Source organism: Equus asinus, chromosome 13, assembly GCF_041296235.1.
Source record: "Equus asinus isolate D_3611 breed Donkey chromosome 13, EquAss-T2T_v2, whole genome shotgun sequence".
NCBI classification, from domain to species: domain Eukaryota; kingdom Metazoa; phylum Chordata; class Mammalia; order Perissodactyla; family Equidae; genus Equus; species Equus asinus.
Window position 1 is genome coordinate 35,926,222 of NC_091802.1, and position 25,870 is coordinate 35,952,091.

A 25,870-nucleotide genomic window follows, 5' to 3' on the forward strand; every position below is an offset into this window, starting at 1 on the left:
CCTTAGGCCCCTCCACAATGCAGTCCGGGCAACTTTTCAAAATGCAATTCACGTCCCTGCTTAAAACCCTTCACTGACAAGTTGAGCATCAAGATAAATAATGATAGTAATGGATGATAACCCATGGAATTAAATCAGAATCCATGAGAAATTAATATTGATATAAAGAAATTAATGAATAAGTAAAAAATGGGGAAGGAGGGAGAAGTTCTCTCTCTTTTTTTTTTTTGAGGAAGATTAGCCGTGAGCTAACAGCTGCCAATCCTCCTCTTTTTGCTGAGGAAGACTGGCCCTGAGCTAACATCCATGCCCATCTTCCTCTACTTTATATGTGGGACGCCTACCACAGCATGGTGTGCCAAGTGGTGCCGTGTCCGTACCCGGGATCCGAACCGGCGAAGCCCGGGTCGCTGAGAAGCGGAACATGCACACTTAACTGCTGCGCCACCGGGCCAGCCCCAAAGCTCTCTCTTAGAGTAGAATGCCAACCAATAACTAAGGAGTTAGGAAATCACTGTTTGGCAAAAACCACAGTAAACATTGATTTAGGCAAGAAACATCAATGAAAGTTATGAAATAAAATCATCAATGAAAGATACCATCTCAGGGGCTGGCCCCGTGGCCGAGCGGTTAAGTTCGTGTGCTCCGCTGCAGGCGGCCCAGTGTTTCGTTGGTTCGAATCCTGGGCGCGGACAAAGCACTGCTCATCAAGCCACGCTGAGGCAGCGTCCCACATGCCACAACTAGAAGGACCCACAACAAAGAATATACAACTATGTACCGGGGGGCTTTGGGGAGAAAAAGGAAAAAATAAAAAATCTTTAAAAAAAAAGATACCATCTCAATCAAGTGATCAAAGTTAACATTGTCAATAAGGCACCAACCAACATCATGTGCCTCCTGATATGATGCACCAAGGAGGACATAACATCATTTCCTTGGTATATTTCCCCAAAAGACATATACAGTCACACATCACTTCATCATGGGGAGGATGTTTTGAGAAATGCATTGTTAGGTGATTTCATTATTGTGCTAATATCATAGGGTGTACTGACAGGGAATAAAATTTGCCACCCTAAAATGTGTCTCTTTAACATGAGGATTATTTTAGGCTGGTTATTTTTAAGAAGCAAAAGACTCAGAAAGTTTTTCTCCTTACCTCCCTCTTAACTTCCTAAAAGAAGTCAGATTAAAAAAAACCTGTCTCAGGAAGCAGTATGGCCTTAGCGTAACAGGAACTAGGTGGTAGAGAGGGAGGAACCTAGAAAAGCCTGTTTCTTGGGCTCCCCTCTGTGTTCTTCTGTTTCTGTGTGGCCAAACACTACTTGTTCTCCAAAGTTTGCTCCTTTTCACCTACCTGTGAGTTGCCTTCCTTCCCCTTGAACCCCCTGACTCTCCCCACCCCCACCACCTTCTTTTGTCTTTATCTGAGGATGGTGTTTAAGGTGAGGGTTTCAGCCAGTTTGGCAAGTTACTCAGTTTTCCTGGGTTTCTCCCGTGTACACCTGTTGTTAAACTTTCGTTTGTTTGTCTCCTGTTAATCTGTCTTATGTCAATTTAATTCTCAGACCCGCCAGAAGAACCTAGAAATACAGTACTTACACAAACCTAGATGGTCTAGCCTACTACACACCTAGGCTACATGGTACTAATCTTATGGGACCCCTGTCATATGTGCAGTCCATCATAGACAGAAACATCACCGTGTGGGGAATGACTGTACTCTGAATCTAATCATGCTCAAATTGACAGACATCCTAGAAAATGACTGGCCTGCAGTCTTCAAAAGTGTCAAGGTCATGAAAGACAGACTGAGGAATTATCCAGACTGATAGAGAATAAAGAAAGATGACAACGCAATACAAAGCCATGATCCTGAATTGGATCCTAGACCAGGAAAGAAAATAGCTAAAAAAGACATTACTGGGACACAGGACAACATTTGACCACAGACAGTGAATTAGATAACAATATTGTATCAATGTTAAATTTCTTGATTTCGATAGTCCAACTATAATTGCCTAAGATAATGTCTTTGTTTTGAGAAAATACACTGAAATCTTTAGGATAAAAACAAACGAAAAACCTAAAAGAGCTTCAACTATAAAACTCTTAGAAGAAAACAGAGTGGAAAGTTTTATGACATTGGATTTGGCGATGGTTTCTTGGATATGACACCAAAAGCACAGGCAATAAAAGTAAAAATAGATAAATTGGACCACATCAAAATTAAAAACTTATATGCATCAAAGGACACAATCAAAAGAGTGAAAAAGCAACCTATAGAAAGGAAGAAAATATTTGCAACTCTCATAACTGATGAGGGGTTAACATCCAGTATAAATCAAGAATTCCTACAACTCAACAACAAAACAAACAACTTGATTAGAAAATGGGCAAATAATGTAAATAGACATTTCTCCAAAGAAGATATAGAGGCACAAGAGAACATGCTCAACGTCACTAATCATTAGAGAAATGTAATCAAACCCCAATGAGATATCACCTCACATCCATTAGAATGACAACAAAAGGGGCTAGCCTGGTGGCGCAGCGGTAAAGTTTGCATGTCCCACTTCGGAGGGCCAGGGTTTGCCAGTTTGGATCCCGGAGGCAGACATGGCACCGCTTGGCAAGCCATGCTGTGGTAGGCATCCCACATATAAAGTAGAGGAAGATGGGTATGGATGTTAGCTCAGGGCCAGTCTTCCTCAGCAAAAAGAGGAGGATTGGCAGCAGTTAGCTCATGGCTAATCTTCCTCAAAGAAAAAAAAAAAAAGCATGACAACAAAAATTAAAACAGAAAATAACAAGTGTTGGCCAGAATGTGAAGTTGGAACCTGTGTGCACTGCTGGGGGGAATGTAAAATAGTGCAGCCGTTATGGCAAACAGTATGGCAGTTCCTCAAAAAATAAAAAAAATAGAATTGCCGTATGATCTAGCAATTCCCCTTCTGAGTATATACTCAAAAGAATTGAAAGCTGGGGCTCTAAGAGATCTTTGCACACCCGTGTTCACCACAGCATTATTCACAATAGCTAAAAGGTGGAAGCTACCCAAGTGACCATTGACAAGTGAGTGGATAAACAAAATGTGGTCTATACATAAAATGGAATATTAGCCCTAAAAAGGAAAGACATTCTGACACGTGCTACAACATGGATGAACCTTGAGGACATTATGTTAAGTGAAATAAGCCAGTCACAAAAAGACAATGCTGTCTGATTCTACTTATAGGAAGTACATAGAATAATCAAATTCATAGAAATAGGGAGTAGAATGGTGGCTGCCAGGGGCCGGGGGGAGAAGCGAATGGGGAATATGGGGAGTTACTGGTTCGTAGGCATAGAGTTTCAGTTTTGCAAGATGAAAAGGGTTCTGGAGATTGGTTTTGTGAATGTACTTAACACTACTGACCTGCACACTGAAAAATGGTTCAGATGGTAAATTTTATGTCAGGCATATTTTACAACTAAAAATAAATAAGTTAATTAAAACAAAACTCTCACTGATGTCCCATAGTTTTTAGGGTAAATGTTCTGCCTTGCATACCCTCCCCATCCCTTCCTAACCTCCAGTCACACCAAATTGCACCGGAATGACTGTCTACCCATCATTCCTCAGCTCACCCCTTCAAAGGCTTTCCACCCCTCTTGGTAAAAGCCACAGTCTATATAGTGGACTGCAAGGCCCTATGTAACCTGGCTGCCTGAACACCTCACTGGCCTCATCTCTTCTTCCTCATCCCTGCTTACTCCACTCCAGCCACGCTGGCCTCCTTGCTGGTTCTTGAATACCCCAATCACACTTCTACCTCAGGACCTTTGCACTTCCTCCTCTCTCCACTCGACTGCCCTTCCCCCAAATAGGGCTCCATGTCCCCAGATGTGGCCCACTCCCTCACTTTGTTTAGGTGTCCGATTCCCAGTGAGAAGCCAGCCTACCAATACAGCCTCACACATATTCCTATATCCCTTCCCCATTTTATTCTTTCCCCTTAGCATTTAGCTAAATATTATATATTTTACTTATTTATCTTGCTTATCATCTCTTTCCCCCACTAGAGTGTAAGCTATAAGAAGGCAGAGATTTTGGTCTGGCATATTCACTACTGTATAATATTACCTGGCATATAGTAGGTATGTAATAAAATCTGATGAATGAATGAATGAATAGATGAACGATGAGCTCCTCTTCCTCAGCCGTTAAGATTCAGCTCAAAATGCAATGATGCTTCTCCTTACACAGACTCCCCACTCAGTGCCTCCCTGTATCCCGCACAGGCCTTCAGCCTGGCCCTCAGGACATTCTACAGCCTCTACCTGTTCAAAGTCAGCCTCCCCCACTAATAGGTCTGTTTCCCCAGTACCTGGCACAGAGCTGGGCATGATATTACATGACTGCGTGAATGAATGAATATATGGACCTCGGCTGGGTTGAGGTAGGCAGCTGTATGTACCAGCTCCCCGAGGGATGGGAGGGAACCCTGTACCTTCTCTCCAATCTCTGTCTGGTCCCTGCCAGGCAGCACCTCCAGGTCGGCTAGCAGGGCACAGGTCTCCAGCGCCTGTTGGTAGCGCTTGGGGTCCAGGGCTTGGCCAAACAGCACGTTTTCCTGAAGAGTGCAGTTCTGGATCCACGCCTGCTGGGGCACGTAGGCCACAGAGCCCTGGCCACAGGAGAAGGTTACTTCAGGGTTTGCCCAAGGCCTGGCCAAGCTTCCCTTCCCAGGAGTCCCTACCCCTCTTACCTTCATATACACCTTGCCTTCCAGCTTCTCCATCTCTCCCAGCAGGGCAGACACCAGGGAGGACTTCCCACAGCCTACGGGCCCCACCACGGCCACGAGTGCCCCTTTTGGCACTTGGATGTTTAAGCTGGGGGCAAGGAGCCCAGGAGCCAGTCAGAGACAGCAGTCAGGTTTTTGGTCCCCAATCTTCCACTCAGAGACCCAAATCCTCCTCTCTTCCAGATACCACCCTGGCAAGCTGAGGCTTTCCTGCTTTTCAGGCCAAAGACTAGGGGGTGAGGCGGGGGTTCTGCCATTGATTTGACCTTTAGTCCACTTAGGTCGCTGAGAAGGGATGGGAGAAGCTGGTACCTGTGCAGGATGGGGGGCAGGTCCTGGGCCCAAGTGAAGGTGCCGTTGTGTATGGTGATGGCATGGCCTGGGAAGACCAAGGTATACAGGGTCAGGGGGCCCAGGGGATGGGGCAGCAGGCAGGGAGGGCTGGGAGAAGAGGAGGAGAGGGCAGGAAGCCTGAGGGAGGGGGAGGAGAGAGGTATGGGGATCTCTGGGGGAGGGGGCCAAGGGGAGAAGGCAGAGAAGCTGGGGGGCAGTGGAAAGGGCAGAGGGAGCCCGAGGGAAGGAAGGAGAGAGGGCAAGACCTGGGGAGGGATGAAGGAGAGGAGAGCAGAGAGCCTGGAAGAAGCAGAGAGCGGGCCATAGTGTTGAAGCAGAGTGATAAGAGGAAGAAGTAAAGGGCCACGCTGGAAAAGTGTAAAGCGTGGAACAGAGGATTTTCTGAAGCAGGAGCTGGGCGGAGGGCAGCCCAGGTAGAGGCTGTCTAGACCTGGGGCGATGGTCTTTCTTTCCACACACTCGAAGTCAAGCTCATCTTGGCTCAGGAAATGTTGGATCCGTTTCAGAGACACGCTGGTCTGCAGGAGAGTGTGAGTCAGCCCCCACTCCTTTCCACCCTTGCTGGCCCCGAACTTTCTGGGCCAGGCGGGGCCCCTGAGAGCCCAGATGCCAACGCTGGGGCCCCTCCCATGACTGAGTCTTCTCTGGCTCGCACCGCCACAGACAGGGTCCAGTTTGGTAAGAGGAAGCTGTGAGAACTCAGGCTTCCAGAGACGCTGCCTGACCTCCTCTGACTCCAAATGACCCTGGACTCTAATGACCTCATTCAACTTTAAACAATTCTTCACAATGTCAAATAGCCATCCCCCCGACCCCAATTCCAGTAAGTCCCCCGGATTGCCCCCTGACCCTAAATGTCCCAAACAACCAGCCGTAACGCCAGCAGAATCCCCAGCCCTACCCCGGGTTACCTGGGCCATGAGGCTGATTAACTGGGGAAGCATGTTGAGGGGCATCTTTAAGATATTAAACAGAGATATGGACACAAAGGCCTTCTCAGCATCCAGCACGTTGTTTGAATCCACAGTCACGTACGTCCCGAGGGTGATCAGGGTCACCTGGGGAGTGGGGGATGGGCATTAGAGTGGAGCCTGCTGGGCCCAGAGGGCTGGGTTGGCCGCGGGGAGGTGGGAGAGCCTCACCAGGAAAGGGGTGCAGGTCCAGATGAAGGTAGACACGGCGTGGAAGTAGGCAGCCTGGCGCAGCAGCTGGAGTTCGTTCTGCCGGATGCCCTCCACCTGTTTCAGGAAGCTGGGCTCCCAGGCATACAGCTTCAGCACCTTGATGCCACTCAGGATCTCGTTCATCAGCTTGGTGCGTGAGTCCTTGAACTTCATTTGCTTTACCTGCAGAAAGAGTGGCGGTGGCAGGCCCCGCTCCCCTGCCCAGGCCTCTGCCCATAGGGGCTCGTACTGTCCATGTGCTCACCGCCACTGCAGGCATCCAGGCCGCTCCCCATTCTTCCTCCCTCCAGCCCTGCTGCACCTCAGCCTGGAATGCCCAGCCTGGCCTCCCTGTCTCCTCTGCCCGAAAAAATCCAGCTGCCATCTCAGTGCCTCCATCACTGACCCTCCCAGGCAGCATCCTCTGCTCCTTCCCTGGGTTTCTAAGGCTTGGTGTCCTTTCCTTTGTAGACTGTGAGCCTCCTGAAGGTATAGATGGCTTATTTCTCTTTGTTCCTCCAGACCCTAACCCAGGATATGGCACACCAAATTAATTTATTTGTTCAACCTCCATTTATTGAGGATCTACTATGTGCCACGCCATGTGCTGGATGTGGGGCAGATAATGATGAACAACTCAAACAAGGCCCCTGCCATCAGGAAGCTGACAGTCTGATGGCGGAGGCAGATGGGAAGCAGACAACTCCCTGAATAAATGCGGAATGAATTAGCATGCGCACTCTGAAGGGAAACAACAGGATCCCGTGAGAGAATAGTGGAGTGGGGACTGGGACATCAGAGTTTACGCTGGGAGGTGAGGAAGGGGAGGAGCTGGGCAAGCAAGGAAGAGATGAAGTGCATTCCAGGGAACAGTGTGTGTGGTGGCCCAGAGGCACGCAGAGCTTGGTGCTTTGGAGAAAAGAAAGAAGGCCAGACTGGCTGAAACTTGGCCTTACCCCAGGAGGTGAGGGCTTGCAAGGCAAGCAGGGGTCTGGTGGGTGGTCCTAGGGAGTTTGTCATTTCTGTGTGCAATGGGAAACTACCGCAGACTTCAATAAATGTTTGCAAAGAAAGGACTGGATGACTGGCTCTTTACACTCAGCACGGTGTGGTGGAAGAAACTCTCATTAGACCAGAAGATGCAGGTTTGAATCCCAGCTCTGCCTGATTCTGGACCATCATAACCTCGCTGGGCCTTCGTTCCTCAGCTGCAAAATGAGAGTGTTTCTAACACCCCCTCACATTGTTGCGAGGATAGAGTGAGCTAAGGTTTGAGAAGGCAGCTTGTAGCCATCCATACTCAGCAAGCCCAGTAGGTGAGAGGCCCCAGGTTAGCGAATGCCCTTTCCCCAGGCACCTGGCAGCTCTGACTGCACCCACCTGGAAAGTACGGATCTTCATGGCCACAGCTGCATTGAGTGGGATCAGCAAGACCATAAGAGCGACTCCAGCCAGGACGGAGGGACCCAGGTTCTGAGGACGAATGGTGGATATTTAAGACAGATAGACAGATAACCAAAGTATATAGACAGAACCCAACAGACAAACAGAGGCCTATTGACCTGAAACGTGGAAATGGGAGGGAAGCAAACGATGATGGTCAACCAAACAGATAGATAGTGAAAAGCAAACACACAGAGAAAGCTAATGACGAAAACATTTGCAGAAGCAGCCGGCCATCAGATAATGACAACAGATAGGGACAAAGAGGAAGACATGGAAGGGGCCCAAACACACAGGAAGGCAAATACAGACAGACAGACAATGACAGCCAGAGTCACACCCACCCTGCCTCAAAGTCCCTCTTCCCTCCCCTGAGTTCTGTGAGAAGGACAATTACACAGGCTAGAAAGATTCGGTTGCAGACACCAGCATCCGTGCAGCCCTGTCCCCCACCCCAATATCTAGGGAAGCTCCTGTGTCCATTATGCAGTCCCTCTGCTGACCCAGAAGAACCTTCTCTGTCCTTTCTCACAGAGGTCAAGGTTAGAGGAAGGGAGTAGAGGTCAGGGTTCAAGAGTCACCTGCCAGAGGAAGTAGATTGCCAGGAAGATCTGCAAGGGTGCTGACCATAGCAGGTTGAGGAAGGGAGCAACTTCCATGAGGCGCTGGGCGTCCACTGACATGAGGTTGACAATTTCTCCCACAGTGGACTCACGTTTGACTGAATTGGTGATGACCAGAGCCTGCAGGCGGACAGCGGGGTCATGAGCTGGGCCTCTCCAAAGCTCCCCGGGGCCAGCCTCCCCAGCCCTCCACGCCCTGCTCCAGCTGACCTTCCTGTAGATGATACCCACAACCCCCGTGCGAATCCTCAACGCCATTACAAAGATGCACTGGAAATACTGGTGTAGGATCAGAGTCTGCATTATGGAGCACACGAACATCAGCCCGGCCACTAGGAAGCCCCACCAGGTGGGGGCCGTGGGGTTTGAAATAAACCTGATCAGGACGCTGCGAGGGGAGGAGAGAGGCATGAGAGCGGAGAGGGCTTGCCCCATTGCTCCCTCTACTGCTGCCCTCCCCTTTCACCCTCAGCCCCCTCCCTGCCCCTGCCTCTGAAACCTCTCCGGTGGGGGCTGCTGGCCCTCCCCACCCCTGCCTGGCCAGAGGGACTCAGCTCAGTGCTGCCTCAAGATCATGACCCTCCGTCCTTCTCCCTTCTGCCTTCAGCTCCATTCTTATCTACTGTGGCCCCTGCCAACCATGACTTCTGTCACCACCAGCCTCACCAGCCTGCCTTCCTTGCCTCCTTGGACCACATGGCAGGAAGAAATGCCATGTGTCCATTGATCAGACTTTCCTGCACCTTCTGCTGGGCTGCTGAGGGCTCTGGAGCCCAGTGCACTACCACTCAGACTCTTGCCCCTCAAATCCAGCCTCTCCAACATCAGCAGCCCCCAGTGCAGCCCGTGACCTTCTCCAGGGCCCTACGCCCCCTGCCACAGACCTCTTCACTTGTCTTCTCTTCCCTTCTGACCTGTCCCCACTCCTCACCCCTCTCAGCAGCCACCCACTTAAGTCTTCCCATTCAACCACCCATGGAGAACTCCCTGCCGACCACGGACTTCCCTCCCGACGCTGGCCCTCTTCCTTTTCTCCGGCCCAGGAGAGGAGGTGTCCGTGTGGCTTCTGAGCCTGATCCTGCTCCCTGAGCCCTGGATCCCATCGGTCTCCTCAGGAACATGCTCCACCGGTGCCCCCTTTCTCCTCAGCTTCAGTGTCTTCATCTCTGCTGGCAGCCCTGTACCTTCACCTACTGACATGACCAAGTCTCTTCCATGTTGGGACAAAGCTCCCCTCGGCCCCATGGAGTTACCGCCATCATCTTAGCCAGGCCTCTCCTGATGGGGGCTGAGTCGTCTCCCAGAAAGATACGTTCAAGACCTAACCCTTGTGCCTGTGAACATGACCTTATTTGGAGATCGGCTCTTTGCAGATATAATTGAATTAAGATGAGGGCATAGTAGAGTAGGATGGGCCCTAATCCAGTTACCGGGGTCTTTATAAGAGAAAGGAGAGGAAGATTTGCACACAGAGGCACAGATGCAGACACACATACAGAGGAGAACACCATGGGAAGATGGAGGCAGAGACTGGAGTGATGCATCCACAAGCTTAGGAATGCCATGGATTGCCAGCAACCACCAGAAGCCAGGAAGCAGGGAACAGATTCCCACTCAGAGCCTCTAGAAAGAACCAACCCCGGCGACACCTTGATCTCAGACTTGTGCCCTCCAGCACCGTGAGAATAAATTTCTGTCTTAAGCCCCACAGTTTGTGGTGACTTGTTCTGGCAGCTACAGGAAACTAACACACCTTTCTTTATAAGAAGTTTCTAGACCTCCATGGCCCCTGTCTCCATGGCAGACCCCCTGCTCTCAGGCCCTTCCCCTCTGTCTCAGCCTCTGTTGTTGACAGTCACTAGCAAACTCCACCTTATCTTCCTCAGGCTCTATATTACTGGCCAACTTGCTTCACTGGAGGCCACGCCCCCAACCCTCACCCTCAAGCATTCTCTGTGCTCTGCTCTTCCATCATTCTTTGCCAGCTCTGGCCCCTCCAAGCTAGTCTTCTGCTCACCCCTCACCTGTGAGAATCCCTAGGGTTCTGTCTGGGGTCTCTGCATGAACTCTCTGGGAGAGCTTAGCCACAAATATGGGCCCCTGGGCTTCCACTGGGTGGCTCCGAACAGGTGATCACTAGCCAGCTAGGAATCTCCCCTGGGGTGGCCCATGTGGCTGAGACTCAACTCACCACCATATGGGTGCCCAGCCCCCTCCTCCTGCTGAGTCCATCATCTTAGCAAAAGATCCGTCATCCTCCAGTTACCCAGGCCAGAACCCAGGTCACCTTTGACCCCTCCCTCTCCCTGGCGCACACACCCATCTCCAGTAGGTCCCCCATCCCATCTCATTCCTGGCCCGGACCGTCCTCTGACACGGTCTGCCCACTTCCACCTGGCCACCCTGCCCTACATCCCCCACACTATGGGCAGGGGGATCCTTCCAAAATGCAAACCAGGTGCCCCTGCCCGCCCTTTCAAAAAGATTTGAAAATCAAATCCCTCAAAGATTTCCTTAGCTCGCTGTCTCTGTCTGTTTTCTGCCCCTCTCATTGGTCACCCTCTCCTCCAGCATTCAGAATCACCTGGAGTTCTGGAGTCACGCTGCCTCAGGTCTTTGTGGCTGTGCCTGAGCTGCCCTTTCCCCTCCTTCCTCACCTCGTTAACTAGTGCCTATTTGTCCTTCCAAACTTGATCACCTCCTTTGCTTGCCAGTATAGCCTGCTCCTCCCCAAGCTGGCTTCCCTGCCCCTCCTGGGGTTTTTCCAGACACCTGAGGACACCTCTGCCTGCACTGTACTGGATTGACACGTTGATTTCTCCCATAGGACTTTAAGATCATTTCTTAGTTACTTCTGTATTGTACTGTCTGGCACCATTCTGCTACCCTGGGGTCTCAATAGATATCTTTTGAATGAATGAATGGATGAATGAATGAATGCACAAATGGAGGAGCAAAGGATTGGGGGACTCAGCTGCTAGGCAGCTCTCCTCCCCACTCCCTTATCTGAGAGCTCCTTCTAGTCGAAGCCCCTCATGTGACAGATTATGATGGCATGAGGGCCCTGGACTCAAACCCAGTGTGCCCTGGGGCAAGTCCCTTCACCTCTCTGAGTTTCTGTTTCCTCTGGGTTTTTTTTGCTTTTCGTTTTTCAGCTTCTTCATTTGTAAAATGGGAATAGGGGCACCTCCTTGTGGGACTGTAGGGAGGATTTCATGAGAGGATGTTTGTTAATGCCTCCCCCAGGGTGCCTGGCACACAGTGTGTGCCCAGTAAATAGAAGCTGGCTGTGAATGGGGAGACTGAGGCAGAGGCGTTGCCACTCGCCGGAGCTCACACGGAGTGGGGATAGCCCTTTCGGTTCCTGGTCTGGGGTTCTTTTCACATGTTGTTCCTTCCTCTGGGCTCAGGGCTGAGGGACAGCCAGACAGCCCCCCGTCCAGGGAAGGGCTGCAGCAAGAGAGAGCATGGGGAGACCTGAGCAGCTGCGGATTGACAAAGGCGAGCAGGTCCTGGATCAGTTTGAAGCAGATGCTGATGAGTAAGCTGGGCGCAAAGGTGGCTATCAGGGTCTTCAGGAAGGAGGGCTCCGGGGACCTGGGCCGGGCCCCCAGCAGCACTTCATCCTCACCGGAGACTCTCTTCCCAGATGCCGCCTCAGGCTGGTGTCTGGTCCTGGAAGGAAGGAGCAGTGGGAAGGAGTGGACACGTGGGCCTCACAAAGCCAGGTGCTGGGAGGAGTGGAGAGGATCGAGGAGCTGCTTCCTTAGATCTTGGAACTAGGAGGGGAGCGGACAACGTGACCTTACAGCTCTTTCCCCAAATGTCTCTGTCAGCAGGTGCCAGAGGGCATATGAAGGGCGCTCTAACTGCTCCTCCAGGAGAAGGCCTACGGACCCAGCAATTCCCAGCCTCTGGGCCTCTCCCGCCTCCCCAGGGCTGGCTCCAGGGAGGGTGCCAACTGAGAATGAACGCATGCACAGGGATGACTAGCGGCCTAGTCACTGGGGAGCCGAGCAGGGAGGGGTGGAGGTGGCAAGGAGGGACAGAGATGGGGCACAGTGGGCAGACTGGGGGCTCTTAGGTCTTCCCAGAGGCTCCAAGCCGTGAAAGCTAAGACATGGCACACCAAGCCCGGGCCACCGGCTCCTCCAACAGCCAGTTGGCAATCGGGGGCTCTGGATGAACAATACGGAGCTCCTGGGCCCCGGGTTCTGGGTGGGAGGGAAGGGAGTTCAGTCCTGGGGTCCGAAGTGTGTAGGGAAGGGGCCCCAGTTCTCTTGGCTGGGCAGTTGGCCAGAGACAGGTTCCTGGATCCTGGACAGGAGGCTGCTAATGGGAAGGTCCCTTGGCCAGAGGGTCATCTCCTCCAGCCCCTGCTCCAGACGGGAGGAGACAAGATTGAGAAGAGGGGCTGGCCTCAACCTTCTTCCCCCAGCCTGTTATCCTCCTGAGGCAAGGCCCTGGAATCTACCCTTCAAGTCAGGCAGGGTAGTGCAGTGGTAAGTGCAATGTGTGGTATGGATTCCAGCCTTGCCCACCACCAACTAGGGGACCTCGGGTGCATCATTAAACCTCTGTGCCTCAGTACCCCCATGTGTTACACGGGGACAATAGAATTTACACCACAGGGCTGTTGGAGATCGAGTTAAGCAACTTGCTTAGGGCTGTGCCTGGGACAAGAGTAAGTGCTACAAAAGTGGCAGCCATTCTCTGGCCTCAGTAGAGCTGGGGAGAGCTGGCCCCACCCAGGCGTGAGTGTCCCACCCCAGGACCACCTGCACCTGCTCTTCTCCCCACCCTCAGCCATGTGAACCCCAGGTCTACCAGCTTCTTCTGCAGGAGAACTGGGGTGTGTGAAGGCGCTGGGATGGAGGGGCGTGGGGACCCTGGGAGGGCCTCACCCTGCTGCCCTCTTCTGCTGCTTCTTCCATGCCTTGAACAGCCTCTCCACCACCATCTGGGAGCGGTCCTCCTTGTTCAGGGACCAGAGGTCTCGATCCTGCAGGGGGCGCCGGTACCCGCGGATGGCCATCCTAGGGCAGCGGGCAGCCCCAAACAGGGTCAGAGTTTAGCAGCCTGGAGCTGGAGACCAGGGTCTCCAGAAAGGAGGGTCTCCCTAGGGTGCTGTGGTCAAGGGAGCTGTCTCCTTTATTCCCACAGTGAACAGGCTGGAGGTCACTGCCACCGACCCCAAGTTCCTATCTCAGTCCCTCCTCTCTTTCCTCCCCAGATTGTCCCATTGACCCCCAGGCCCCAGTGATGAAATCCATGCTGGCTGAGGCCCTGGGCGAGGACAAGGCCGGGCGGATGGAGCTGCAGCCCAGGTGGCTCCTCAGCACAGCGTGGTTAATAAGCCCTCACCCGGGTCGCAGAGGAAATGGCCTTGCTCAGGCTGCTCTGAGGGGTGGCCAGGGAAATGACAAGCTGCAAGCTTATCCCAGACAGGAGAGCTCGGAACTAATTACAGTCTCCCCCCAGCCCCTGGGCCTTTCCCCTCAGCCCGCCAGATGCAGGGCTGGCCTGTGGCCTGGGATCAGAGCTGGGCCAGGCCCGGTCCCTGCACTCAGTCCCCAGGCCCAAGAGACAGGTGACCCCAGCCTCCCCTGCCCCATGCCTGCAGGGGTGAGGCGGGGCCAGCCGGGCCCAACTTCTCAGGCCCCTGAACTTCTGACCTGCTCTCCCTCCTCCTTCTCACCCCGTCTCCCCCTCCCTCAGGCCCAGGCTGGAGCAAGAGCCAACTCACTTTGTGAACCACCAGAAAGTCAGGCGGGAGATGAAGCCAGCACTGGCCTCTGGGCAGGGGTTCTGGAAGGTGAGAGGGTGGGACGGGAAAAATCAGGAGTGCTCACCACGCTCTCAAGGCAGAACAGGGGTGGAGGGGCCCATTCCTTCCTGCTCCAAGCCCCAGTTTGCACACTGTGGAGATGACGTGGGGGATGGAAGGAACCGGGAGGGATGGGCAACGCTGGTAAGGCCTGGGCTGAGGAGTGGGCTGTGAACTCCCACGACCACCCGGCCTCCATGGAAAACTCACAGGGTCGGCATCTTTTGGGGAGAAAAGTGGCGGCTTTTCCCTGAAGCAGGACAGGACGAGGGCAAAGAGCACCAGGGCGAAGTGGACGTAGAAGGTGGTGAAGCGGAAGGGGTCTTCGACTTCGCCCTGGGGGAGGATGGGAGGGGCATCAGAAGGTCAGGCTCCTCTGGGGTAGGAGGTGGCACCCGAGGGACACCCGGGTCCCTCTCTCAGAGGGTTCCGTGAGAGGGAAAGGGTCGTAAGGGGGCTGCCGTTCAGTGCATCGTGACAAGCACCTCACCTACACCCCCTCGTCCAACCCTCTCTACAAGGCGGGAAGTCTTATGATCACCAGTCTGCAATCGAGGAAATGAGGCTCCAAAAGGCAAAGCAACTTGCCCAAGATCACACAGAGAGTAAGTGGATTGTTCCAAGCTTGTGCTCTTGCTGCCACACTTGACTACCTCCCCTTGAGATGGAGAAATGGGGAGACGCTAAACTGATGTCCAGTGTTCCTACCACCACCCTATCCTGCTTATCACCACCAAAGATCAAGAGGAAGGCCAGGAACCGAGGAAGGTAGGAAGAAAGGGGAGACAAGATAATGGGACTTCCAGGGAAGCCAGAACTCTCCGTGAGTGTTGGCATACGTGTGTTCATTACACAGACACTGGTGGACACTCCTGTCAGACATTGCACTTGGTGGTGCTGCTGGTGGCAGCAACAGAAGAGTCCCCTGCACTCCCACAGACATCCAACGATGGCTGCGTCTTGTCCCATTCTCCAGGTTGCACTGGCCTTCCCCCCAGCCCCCAGTCTGCCTCCCAGCAGAGATGCAACAAGTGGGGAATAACACAGAGGACTGAACAGCAGAGGGGTCTGGGGAGCCAGGGAGGGACAGAGGGGTGGAGCCTGGGACCCAGCAATGACCTTGAGCCTTGAGGTCATCCCCTAAGGGAGCACGCACCTCGCAGGTTCCCTTCTTGCCCCTTACCTTGGCCAGGACAGAGAGGATCTTGGAGCGGAAAGGGATGATGCCGCAGACCATACACAGGAACCAGAAGATGATGAGGACCCCCGAGGACTGCACCCCGCGCAGCCGCTCGTACTGGATCAGCAGGGTGGCCAGCAGCTGTGCAGGCATGGCAGGGGAGGCTCGGCCAGAGCACACACATCTGGACCTGCCTCCCTTCCTCCCCACCCCATGTGGCCAGATGTTTCTGGGGTCACCCGCATCCTTTTCCCACTGCTAAGATGTCCAGCCTTCTTAGAGCCCATGGCCCCACCTTTACAATCCCACAACCCCCTGGAGACCCTCCCACATCAGCTTCCCGGGCCCCACACTGACCATGGTGACCCCCACCACCAAGGGGGTGACAAAGAAGACAGGGGCAGGGGCCCGGCCGTGGATCAGGCCATGGAAGGAGTAGAAGAGGTCAGTCCAGGAGACACACCACAACAGGACGCCCAAGGCCTACAGACAGGGCACACACATGTTGGAGTCTCCATCCCCAAAGACAGGGACAGTCCTCACCGAGGAGGTGCTTTGCTCCTGAAGCCAGCAGGCTTGCTCAGGGCCTGGCCCTGAGGGTGGGGTGGGCACTGGCCGGAAGCTTCTCGAGGGTGGGGAGAATGTTGCTGGAGAACTCGCTTGAACCACCCCAAGCAGGGAATATGTCATTTGGCTGCAGACCCAGTTGGCAGGCTGCCATGGCCCAGAGTGCCGGGCAGGCGAGGCTGGGGAACACAGTCCAGCCGCTGAGGGTGGGGGAAGGGACTCATTGAAGGAGACCCCCAAGGTCCCAGTCCCACCCGCAGGAGAGCCCTGAGCCCCTGACCGTCTTGAGCTTGGAGAGGTGGGAGAGGATGATGTAGCCTTGACCGTGGTGCCTCAGGTAGAACAGGTAGCAGGGGAGGGTGGCCCACAGGTAGATGCAGGGGGCCCAGGCCAGCAGGGAGTTCTGGAAGCAGGGAGTGAGGTCCGGGTTGTCTGTGTGCATGGACAGATTGGAGTCCTGGGGACAGAGAGAACAATTCAGTGTGGTGGCAGCCTCCTGCAGAACTGGGCCCTTCCTCGAGGGCGGCGGCTGGGCAGGAGAGATGCTCCACGCGCGATGGGGGTCGGAAGGTGTGTGAAGGCGGAAGAGCCTGAGTGTGCAAATGGGCAGGTGTTGTCCCGAGTGTGAGCTTTCCTAGGAGGCCGTGATTGCTCCATTCCCTCCTATTGTCTGTCTCCCTCGAATTGATGTGTAATTTAAGTACAATAAACTGCACCCATTTAAAGTGCAGAATCCAATGAGTTTGACAGTTGTACACACTTGCAAAACCACTGCTGCAATAAAGATATAGAATATTTCCATCATCCCACGGGTTCCCCTGTGCCGTCTGCAGCCCACCCCTCCCAGGCAACCACTGATCTGCTGTCTGGCATTCTAGATTTCCTCTCTTTTTTTTTTTTGAAAAATTTTTTTTTTTAGCAAGGCAATATGGGCACGTGATTGAAGAGCCCACTTCCTCTCGAAGGCTCTCCCAAGGAAGGGACAGGGAGCTTCTCTGAGCTTTAGTTGCCTCTCCTTTAAAATGGGGGAGGCCACCCCTGCCCACCTACCTCACTGGGTAGGTATGAGCTCAAAGGAACAAGGGGAGGGGAGAGCGCTTTGTGAATGACAAAGCCTTGGGTGAGCAGCCATCCCGGTCTGCGTGGGACTGTCCTGGTTCCGGCACTGAAAGCCTGGTGTCCTGGAGAACCTCTGAGTCCAGACAGAACTCCTCTTGTCTTTGAACATGACTCCACTAAGAACATTTTTAGAAAGAGATATGGGAATACATTCGAACACATATTTTACTGAGATTGTTTCCTCCAAGGTCACCAATGAACTAATCTTTTCTTCCCTTCTGGCAAAGTATTAGACATTCTTTACAGAAAGCTCAGAAAATATAACCAAGTGGAAAAAAAAGCCCCATCCACAATCCCATCCACCTAGAGAACACTGTTAACACCGGAGGATATAACCTCCCACCTTCTAACTGCCAATTTAAATAATTATCATTTTAATTTTTGTCAAAGTTATGCATGGACATAATTTGTTTATTTGTTTCCTTTTCTTTTTTGAGACTAGCCCTGAGATAACATCTGCTGCCAATCGTCCTCTTTTCGCTGAGGAAGATTGGCCCTGAGACAACATCCGTGCCCATCTTCCTCTACTTTATATGTGGGATGCCTGCCACAGCATGGCTTGACAGGCAGTGCATAGGTCCACACCCGGGATCCGAACCCGTGAACCCCGGGCCACCGACGCAGAATGTGCTCGCTTAACCTCTGTGCCACCGGGCCGGCCCTCCTGCGTGCACATAATTTAAAAAGTCAAACTGTGGAAAAGAAAATGGTCCCTGCCTCATCGCCCCCCACCCCTCGTTCCATTTCCCGGGGGTAATTATGTTCAAGTATGCTAACTTTGTTCTGGTATCTACTTCCATATTTTTAAGCAATTTGCTTTTACGATTATGATTTGATTTACCATTATTCGATCATCACTATTTTCTCTTGTTGAGGCTGTCCCTCTCTCACATCCTCTCCACCTGAGCTCCCTCATCCTTCCAGTGTAGCAACAACACAGCCTTTTGTTAAATAAGACTCAGAGAATACCCTGTTATGACTGTGTAAATATTGTTCATTGTGAAGTTCACGACAGCTGGCTCTACATCTTTCAAGCTGTGTGACCTTGGGCAAGATGCTTGACCTTCACCTCTCTGGGCCTTGGTTTCTTTTTTTTTTTAATATTTTATTTTTCCTTTTTCTCCCGAAGCCCCCCGATACATAGTTTTGTACTTTTAGTTGTGGGTCCTTCTAGTTGTGGCATATGGGACGCCGCCTCAGCATGGCTTGACGAGCAGTGCCATGTCTGCGCCCAGGATTCGAACGGGTGAAACCCTGGGCTGCCAAAGCAGAGTGCATCAACTTAACCACTTGGCCATGGGGCCGGCCCCTGGGCCTTGGTTTCTTCAAGGGTAACATTGGGATGATAACATCTCCCATATGATCCCTCCCACCTGGCCCCTCAGCCATGATACTAGCCCAGGTCCTCACCTCTTCCTAAGCAATTTCCATGGGGTTCTGGTCGCTTCCCTTCCATGTCCTAGGGGCCCAGATGGCTGCCCACACTCCCCTGGTCTTCCCTGGGCTTCCCCTTCCTCCCAAGTCTCTGCTGGTTCCCCCCTTGGCATTGGAGCGCCCCAGGGCTCAGTCCTTTCCTCTTCTCCATCTTCTTCTCCGTCTGCACTCACCCCCTGGGCAATCTCATCCAGTCTCATCAACATGCCGATGATTCTCATCTTTCTCTCTCCAGCCCACCACTCTCCAAATCCTCAACTCTATATCTGACTGCTGACTGGACATCTCCACTTTACACACCCTACGAGAGCCTGCAAGGACCTGCGCAGTGTCTCTCTCCACCAACCTGTGACTTCTGTCACTGCCTCTCCTGCACCACTCCAGCCAACAGCCTCCTTACTGTTCCTGAACACACCAGGTGTGTTCCTGCCTCAGGGCCTTTGCATTTGCTGTACCTGCTGCCTGGAAGACTCCTCCTTCAGACATCCTTAAGTCTTTCTTTCTCAGAGAGGCCTCCCCTGACCACCCTGTTTAATATTGCCAACCGCACCCCTCTAGCATTCCCAAACCACTCTCCTTCCCTTTCTCTGCTTTTTCATTTCTCTAAAGCACGTATCACCTTCTAATATGTGATATAATTTGCTAGTCTATTATGTTTTCTCTCATCTCTTCCTGCTGGCATGTAAATTTCTTGAAGAACAAAATCTCTATTTCATTTGTTGATGTATCTTAAGTACCTGAAACAGTGCCTAACGCATAGTAGGTGCTCAATTAAAATTTGCTTAAATAAGTTAAATTAAATATTTGTTGAATAAATGAATGAATGAACAAAACCCTCTAAACCTTCAGTGGCTCCTTACTGCTTAGAAAACAAAGTTCAAGCATGTTACTATGGCATTTGAGGTCCCCAGCTGGCCTTGAATTATGTATCTATGTGAACTATTCAATTATCGATGTGCTGGAGTTCTCCCATCTCCAGATAATATTTCATGGCGTGCAAGCCCTGACCCCCCTTCCTCAATCGACTTTCACTCTTTAATCCCGTCCGGGTCAGCCCTCTGTCCTCCAGGGTCCCTGCCCACCAAGGCAAGGCGACTCTTCCTGAAATGCAGCTTTCGTTGTCTCTTGCCCACAAACCTGCAGTGGCTCCTGCTGCTGATGGAGCCACATTCAAGCACCCCACAGGCATCTCTTCCCATGTGACTTCCCACTGCTCCTTCTCCTGCTGCCAAACGCACTCCATGCTCCATTTGCCCTAAGAGTCTCCCTCCGTCACCTTTGCTCAGCCGGGTCCCTCTTTCTTCCACTTGTCAAAGTCTCGACAACTACAGGGGAGCCGTGTCGGGCGGCCTCAGGACCCGCCTCTGCCATCTTGCGCACCCTTCCTCCTCTGAAGTCAGCACCTTTCTGGAGCATCGGTCTCCACTTGACGATGCTTTGGTGAGGGCCTGCTGTGAGTCAGGCAGCGTGCTATCTGTACCTGGGGCAGACCTGTCCCTGTCTTTGGGAAGCATGTGGTCCAGGGACACACTGTTTTGGGGCATTTCACTCAAGCCCTCGTGGGCAGAGGCGGTACCACGTACCTCTTGATTCTAGAGCCCTGTATTCAGTAGTTGCTCAAGCAATGTGAGCAAAGGACCCACAAACTCTTGCTGAGCAGCCAGCATGGGCTAGGCACTGGGTCACAGAGCTGGGTACACCACTAGGCCTGGTCAGGCACCCCAGGGAGAGGGGAGGCAGACACAGCTAATCCAGCTCGGCCCACATTTTTTTCCTTTGTGAAACATTTCTTATTCAAGTATAATATGCTTACAGAAAAGTGCGCATATCTTAAGTATACACCTCTATGAATTTTCATACACTGAACACACCTGTGTCTCCAGCACTGAATCAAGAAACAGAACAATTGCTGACACCCAGAAGCCCTCTCCCTCACCCTAAGCCACTGCTCATCCCAGGAGAATGCTATCCTGACTTCTAACAACATGGCTTAATTTTGCCCATTTTGGATCTTCCTACAAAGGAAATTATACAGCATGTATCTTTCATATCTGGCTTCTTTCACTCGACGCTGGGTTTGTGGGTATCATCCTTGAGTGAGTGGGGACAGTCCCTCCTCATTTCTGCATGGTGGTCCATGGTGTGAATGGACCCATGGATTTATCCATTCTATGGTCATTGGGAGGCCCCACCCTGCTTTAAACTTGGCGAGCCCATTACAGTCATGGTGATGTTTTGGTCAATGATGGACCGCATATACAATGGGGGTCCCCTGAGATTAGTACCATATAGCCTAGGTGTGTAGTAGGCCACACCATCTAGGTTTGTTTAAGTACACTCTGTGACGATTGCGCGATGACAAAATTGCCTAATAGTGCATTCCTCAGAACATAACCCATCATTAAATGATGTGTGACTAATCCCATCCACTTAGTCGCCATCCAGATAGCCTGCCCAAGGCCACCCGTAACTCAGACCATTGGGCCTCCGGGCCTGGAGTGCACTTCCCATCTCTCCAGGCCCAGCCCAAGCCTCACCTCCTACAGGAAGCCTTCGGGAGCACCCAGCCTCCAATGGGGTTTCTCTTTGCTTTATCTCGTGTGGCCTCTGTAGCCAGGTGACTATTATCCTAGAGTGACAAAGGCCCCTTATAGTTTAGTAGCATTTTATTACAGCACTTGGTTTCATTATCTGGTTGTCGATTCAGAAAAACTTCCATGAGTAGAGAGGATGAGCACTGCTAGGCCCGTGTGCAAAAGAGAAAGCCTGCTCTACCTGCTCCGGCAACAGGTCCAAGGACACCTGGCAGTAGGCAGCTGGGACAAGCACCCTGGCCTTGAGATGCCACGTTGGGGTTTCTCCCCACCCTGTGCCACTTGGACCTGGACATGTGAACACATCCTCTCTCCTTCAGCAACGTGAGCCCTTGAGGACGAACATGGGGCCCTGCTCCTATTGCTCTCTCTCCTCCCCACACCCTCCAACTCCCAGCACACGACCAGGTATGCAGGAGCGGCCCAGAAATGGTCTACACAGTGACTGACAAGGGAGTGTGTGTGTAGGGCGAGCCTGAGTCCCAGAGCATGACAGAGAATCATTGCATGGGTGTGCCAGTCGGTGGCATGGGTCTTTGAGGCAAGAGGGGAGTGGCCACAAGAAGAACCAAACCCCAATGCAGAAGACCCAGTATGGGCTGCCACTTTTGAGCCATGGAACCATGGGCAAGCTCCTTCATGTCTGTGAACCTCAGTCTCCACGTGTGAGCAATGGGAGAACGACAGCATCCCAGCCAGCTCCCCGCGGGGGAGAGAATGAACAGCAAAGCTCCTTGACTCAAACAGGACAACACCTGGGGAAGCAGGTGAGGCAGCAACCCACACTGCGGCAACAATCAAGAGATGCTTGAGGTGTGAGGACCCAGAAGGCTGCTTTGATCCACGGAGAGATCGGCTGGGCTCCTTTCCCTCAGATAATGCCCTCCTCTTCAGCCTGCCCGCCTTGATGGATGGCAGCTCTGCACTCCTCCCAGGCCAGAACCCTTGGAGTTGCCCTTGATTCCTCTCTTTCTCTCACACCCCACATCCAACCCTCAGCAAATCCTGTCCACTCTACCTTCAACTTATAGGCCCAACTCTATGAAAGCACTACTTTCAACTCTTCTCATTAATAAAAAGGCAGCTTCATCTGGTTCTCCCTCACATATCCAGAATCCAACCACTTCTCTCCACCCCACTCTCTCACCTGGATTCCTGAGCCAGCCCCTCTCTGGTCTTCCTGCTTGCACCCCTGCCACTTGCCCTGGCGGTCTTTTCCAGCACGGCCGCCAGAGCCAGATCTTTATGAAATCTAAGCCGATCCCGCTACCATGTCACTCCTCTGATTAGAACCTGCCAAGGGCCCTCCGTTTCACTCAGAGTAAAAGCCAAAGTCCCTGCGTGGCCCACAAGACCCTCATTTTCTTCCTCGCTGTCTCTCTGACCTCCTCTCCCCTATCTGGGCTCTCATTCCACCGCACCCCCCTGGCCCTGTCTCAGGGCAGCAGTACTGACTCCTGCCCTCATCGCCTCCAAGTTTTTGCTCAGATCTCACCTCGTGGAGGTCCACCCTGACCTTCTTAATTAAAATTGTAACTCGCCCCTACCCCACCCTGTCCCTGCACCCCCATCCTTCTTAGCCTGTCCTATTTTTCCCATAGGCCTACTCAGCTTCTAGCATACTCTATATATAATTGAGTTATATATCATGTTTATTGTTTCTCTGTCTCCTCCCACTGGAATATACGCTCCATGAGGGCAGGTTTCTTAGTTCTGTTGACCAGGGTACTCCCCATTGCCTAGAACAGGACCTGCGACAGAGCGACACACGTATGTATTTGTTGAACAAAAGAATGAATGAATGAAAGAAAGAATGAATGAAGGAAGGAAGCGTATCTTCTGAAGCCCAGCTTCTGCAGCTGCATGCTCAGGAGCACAGTCTACTCACTCCCTGCACCAAGGTTAAGTGTAAAGAACGGGGTGGGTGGAGGTCACATCCCCGACCCCATGACACGCCCAGCTATCCCGCAGGGCAGGACAGATGCTCCCTTCTCAAACCACCACCCCCGCTTCCCATTCTGAAGAGCATGGGCTCGGCTGGGCTGGGAGCTGGGCCCACAGGCCTCCCCCACTGTCGCCCACACAGTTTCCACAGCAACAACTGCTTCCTTAATAATGCGATTAAACAGCTGGATGGCGCTGATAAGGTCGGGCACCCAGAATGGACTGAACGACGGATGAACGACGGAGGTCCCTTCATGGCCACCAAGGCTGAAATCCCTGTAGACCCAAGCAGGGGATGTGGGGGTGGGGGGGGGGAGTGAGGACGCGGGAGCCCTCTGTCCTTGCTGGGTTACAGCTCTCTGAGGCACTTCCCAGCCCCCTGGGGCCCCAGGCTTGTTGACAGCTTCTGTCTTGAAAAGAGTAATTACTTCCTTAATCCTGCTGGTGAGGAGAAGGGATCAACTGACAAGTTCATTTATCTCAGCAGAAATGGACGTACAGGAAGGGCAGGGGCCCGCTCTGAGGCCAGGTCACGCTCACTGACCTATGGCGGCTGAAACCGCAGCCTTCAGAGGGGCGTGGGGGCAGGGGGACAAGGCCTGGCTAGTCTATGGCTCATCGGGCCTGCTGACCTGTCCGAGTCTGAAAGGGGCCGAGCCGGCCAACAACGACTGGGTTAATTGAGGCCTGCAGTGTTCTAGGATCATCATCTAATGTTCACACTGGCTGAGACTCACAGACAGTGACGGGCCCGGTTCATACCGGCTGAGGCCAGGATTTGAACCCGGGCAGGACAGTTCAGAGTGCCAGCCCCAGTTCTGGCACTTTGTCTACACCCTGTAGGGCTCCAACTTGACATTGACCTTGGGCACAGAACACCTTCAGATCACCTGAAACATGAAGCATCTCTGTTCCGCCACACAGCCCACCCTGGAGGCACCACCCCTGCGGCTCATTCACGGAGCTGAGGGGAAGCGGCTGCCCTCACCTGGTGACAGACTAGCTGGGGTTCTGGGAACCACTGGCCTGGAAAACCTGAATATCCAGTTGGAAGGAGAAATCCAACCCAAAGGGTGGGCCCCCCTGAGCTGCCCCCTCAGCACCACCTCCTGGATCCAGCCCTGGAAACAGGAACAGCTGCAGGTGGGGGATGGGACGGCCTCCCAGAAGCGGCACACCCAGGTCACGGCCTCCCAGGGATCCTGCTCCACCTGTCGCCCCTGGGACAGCCCCGCTGGAGAGGGGTGGACACAGCCCAGGGGCTCTGATCCTGCCTCCTGCGGAGGGTCAGCTGGCAGGCTCTGCTGGGACCTCCCTCTCTGGGCACCAGCCAGGTGCCCCAAGACCATTTCTTGGTCTGGGGGGGTCAGCAGGAGGGTTTGGCAAAGTTCCCTCCCAAATGCCACTTCCCTGACTCACTTCCTCCCCTAGGTCTTCAGGACTTGACATCCAGGTCCAGGGGTCATGAGGGAGCAGCAGGGCTGGGGAGAAGCCAGCCTGGGGCCACAGGGGACCCAATTCTCTCAGCAGAAGCCAAGAACTCAGAGGTCAAAGCCGTCCAGCCCCAGCTTTGCTGCCTCCAGCTGGGATGGAAGGAGCGGATTCTGGGGCCCCGGCCTGCAGGGAGGCTGGGCTCCTGGGGAGGAAGTTCCGGTACCAGGAGGCTGAGGGGTGCCCTTCTCCCACCTGCCTGCCTACTTCAGCCCCAGCTTTGTATGTAACTGTCTTCATTTGAGAGTCAAAGCTCATTGAAACCAGAGCCTCGTCCATTACACACATGTTCTGGTGGCTGTCTACTCACACCGGCCAACGATCCAGGAGGAAGACCCTGACACCCAGAAGCCCCAAAGTTTGGAGGGCCCTTAGCCTGAGGCTCAGCCTGCCAGAATCAGCACTGGGCAAGTAGACCTGAAGGGGGCCCCAGAGCCCATCTAAGCCCAGCTGGAGCTCAGAGATGGTGCGTGATTTGCCCAAAGTCACACAACCAGTGAGCGACACAATGAGACTAACTGGAACAGGGCAGAACACACAGGAAGCTGAGCCTCTGAGGGACAAGGGCTTTGCCCCTTCCTAGGGTGAGGGAACAGGGAAGGTGCTAGTGCCTGACCAGCGGGAGAACCAAAGACCTCTACCAAGAGCTGCTACTAGGTCAATTCCATGTCTAAAGTGGGGAGAGAGCCAGGGAAAGGGGAGTCTGGAAAGCTCAGGTGAGGAAGTGGGAAATCTCCCACTGGCCCAACTTCCCTCTTCCCAGTTGGTCACAGAGTTTCAGGGTGAGACCCCCAGCTCCTTCCTTGACTGGAATCCTCTCTCCAGCATTCCTCTCAAGTGGTCGCTAACCATGTGCTTGCACACTCCCCATGATGGGGAGCTCACTACTTTTCAGGCAATCAGTGCCATCTTTGGACAACTTACATGGTCAGTACTTTAGGATTTCTGAGCCGACATCAGCCTCCCAGGAGCTTCCTGGGGGCCATCAGATCAAGGCTAATTCTGCAAAGAAGACAAGACATCCTGGAGGTAAACAGCCCCAGGCCCTTCCTCCTTGGACTCTTCACCACCTGGGTGCTCCCCTCCCTCCACTGCTCAGAACAGACAGTAATCCTCCAGGCAGGGGGCAATGGGACACAGCAAAGGGACGCCAACACCTCCTCTGTTCTAGAGGCATCTCTGACCTCATGAACGCTGGGCAGTTTGGCCATAGCTCATTCTTTTTTTTTTTTTAAAGATTTTATTTTTTTTCCTTTTTCTCCCCAAAGCCCCCCGGTACATAGTTGTGTATTCTTCGTTGTGGGTTCTTCTAGTTGTGGCATGTGGGACGCTGCCTCA

The 25,870-nt window shown here is 53.0% G+C and overlaps 1 protein-coding gene across 5 annotated transcripts in view; it reads right to left on the minus strand.

The window, feature by feature from the left end:
- ABCC3 (ATP binding cassette subfamily C member 3) overlaps positions 1 to 25,870 on the minus strand; it is a 46,002-nt gene that overhangs the window by 17,041 nt on the left and 3,091 nt on the right. For 4 of the 5 annotated variants that reach the window (XR_011493792.1, XR_011493791.1, XM_070483014.1 and 1 more), the window contains exons 2-17: positions 16,231 to 16,407; positions 15,741 to 15,866; positions 15,387 to 15,524; positions 14,414 to 14,539; positions 14,123 to 14,184; positions 13,281 to 13,412; positions 11,854 to 12,051; positions 8,587 to 8,764; positions 8,335 to 8,496; positions 7,691 to 7,783; positions 6,290 to 6,493; positions 6,059 to 6,205; positions 5,578 to 5,665; positions 5,106 to 5,172; positions 4,755 to 4,881; positions 4,497 to 4,673 (exon numbers count right to left, since the gene is read on the minus strand). Coding sequence is in view for 3 of the 5 variants with exons in the window: in XM_070483014.1 (XP_070339115.1) it covers positions 4,497 to 4,673; positions 4,755 to 4,881; positions 5,106 to 5,172; positions 5,578 to 5,665; positions 6,059 to 6,205; positions 6,290 to 6,493; positions 7,691 to 7,783; positions 8,335 to 8,496; positions 8,587 to 8,764; positions 11,854 to 12,051; positions 13,281 to 13,412; positions 14,123 to 14,184; positions 14,414 to 14,539; positions 15,387 to 15,524; positions 15,741 to 15,866; positions 16,231 to 16,407 (2,202 nt within the window). In the remaining 2 variants the exon portion in view is untranslated. The remainder of the gene's footprint in view (positions 1 to 4,496; positions 4,674 to 4,754; positions 4,882 to 5,105; positions 5,173 to 5,577; positions 5,666 to 6,058; positions 6,206 to 6,289; positions 6,494 to 7,690; positions 7,784 to 8,334; positions 8,497 to 8,586; positions 8,765 to 11,853; positions 12,052 to 13,280; positions 13,413 to 14,122; positions 14,185 to 14,413; positions 14,540 to 15,386; positions 15,525 to 15,740; positions 15,867 to 16,230; positions 16,408 to 25,870) is intronic. The other variant, XM_070483015.1, reaches the window with a different exon arrangement.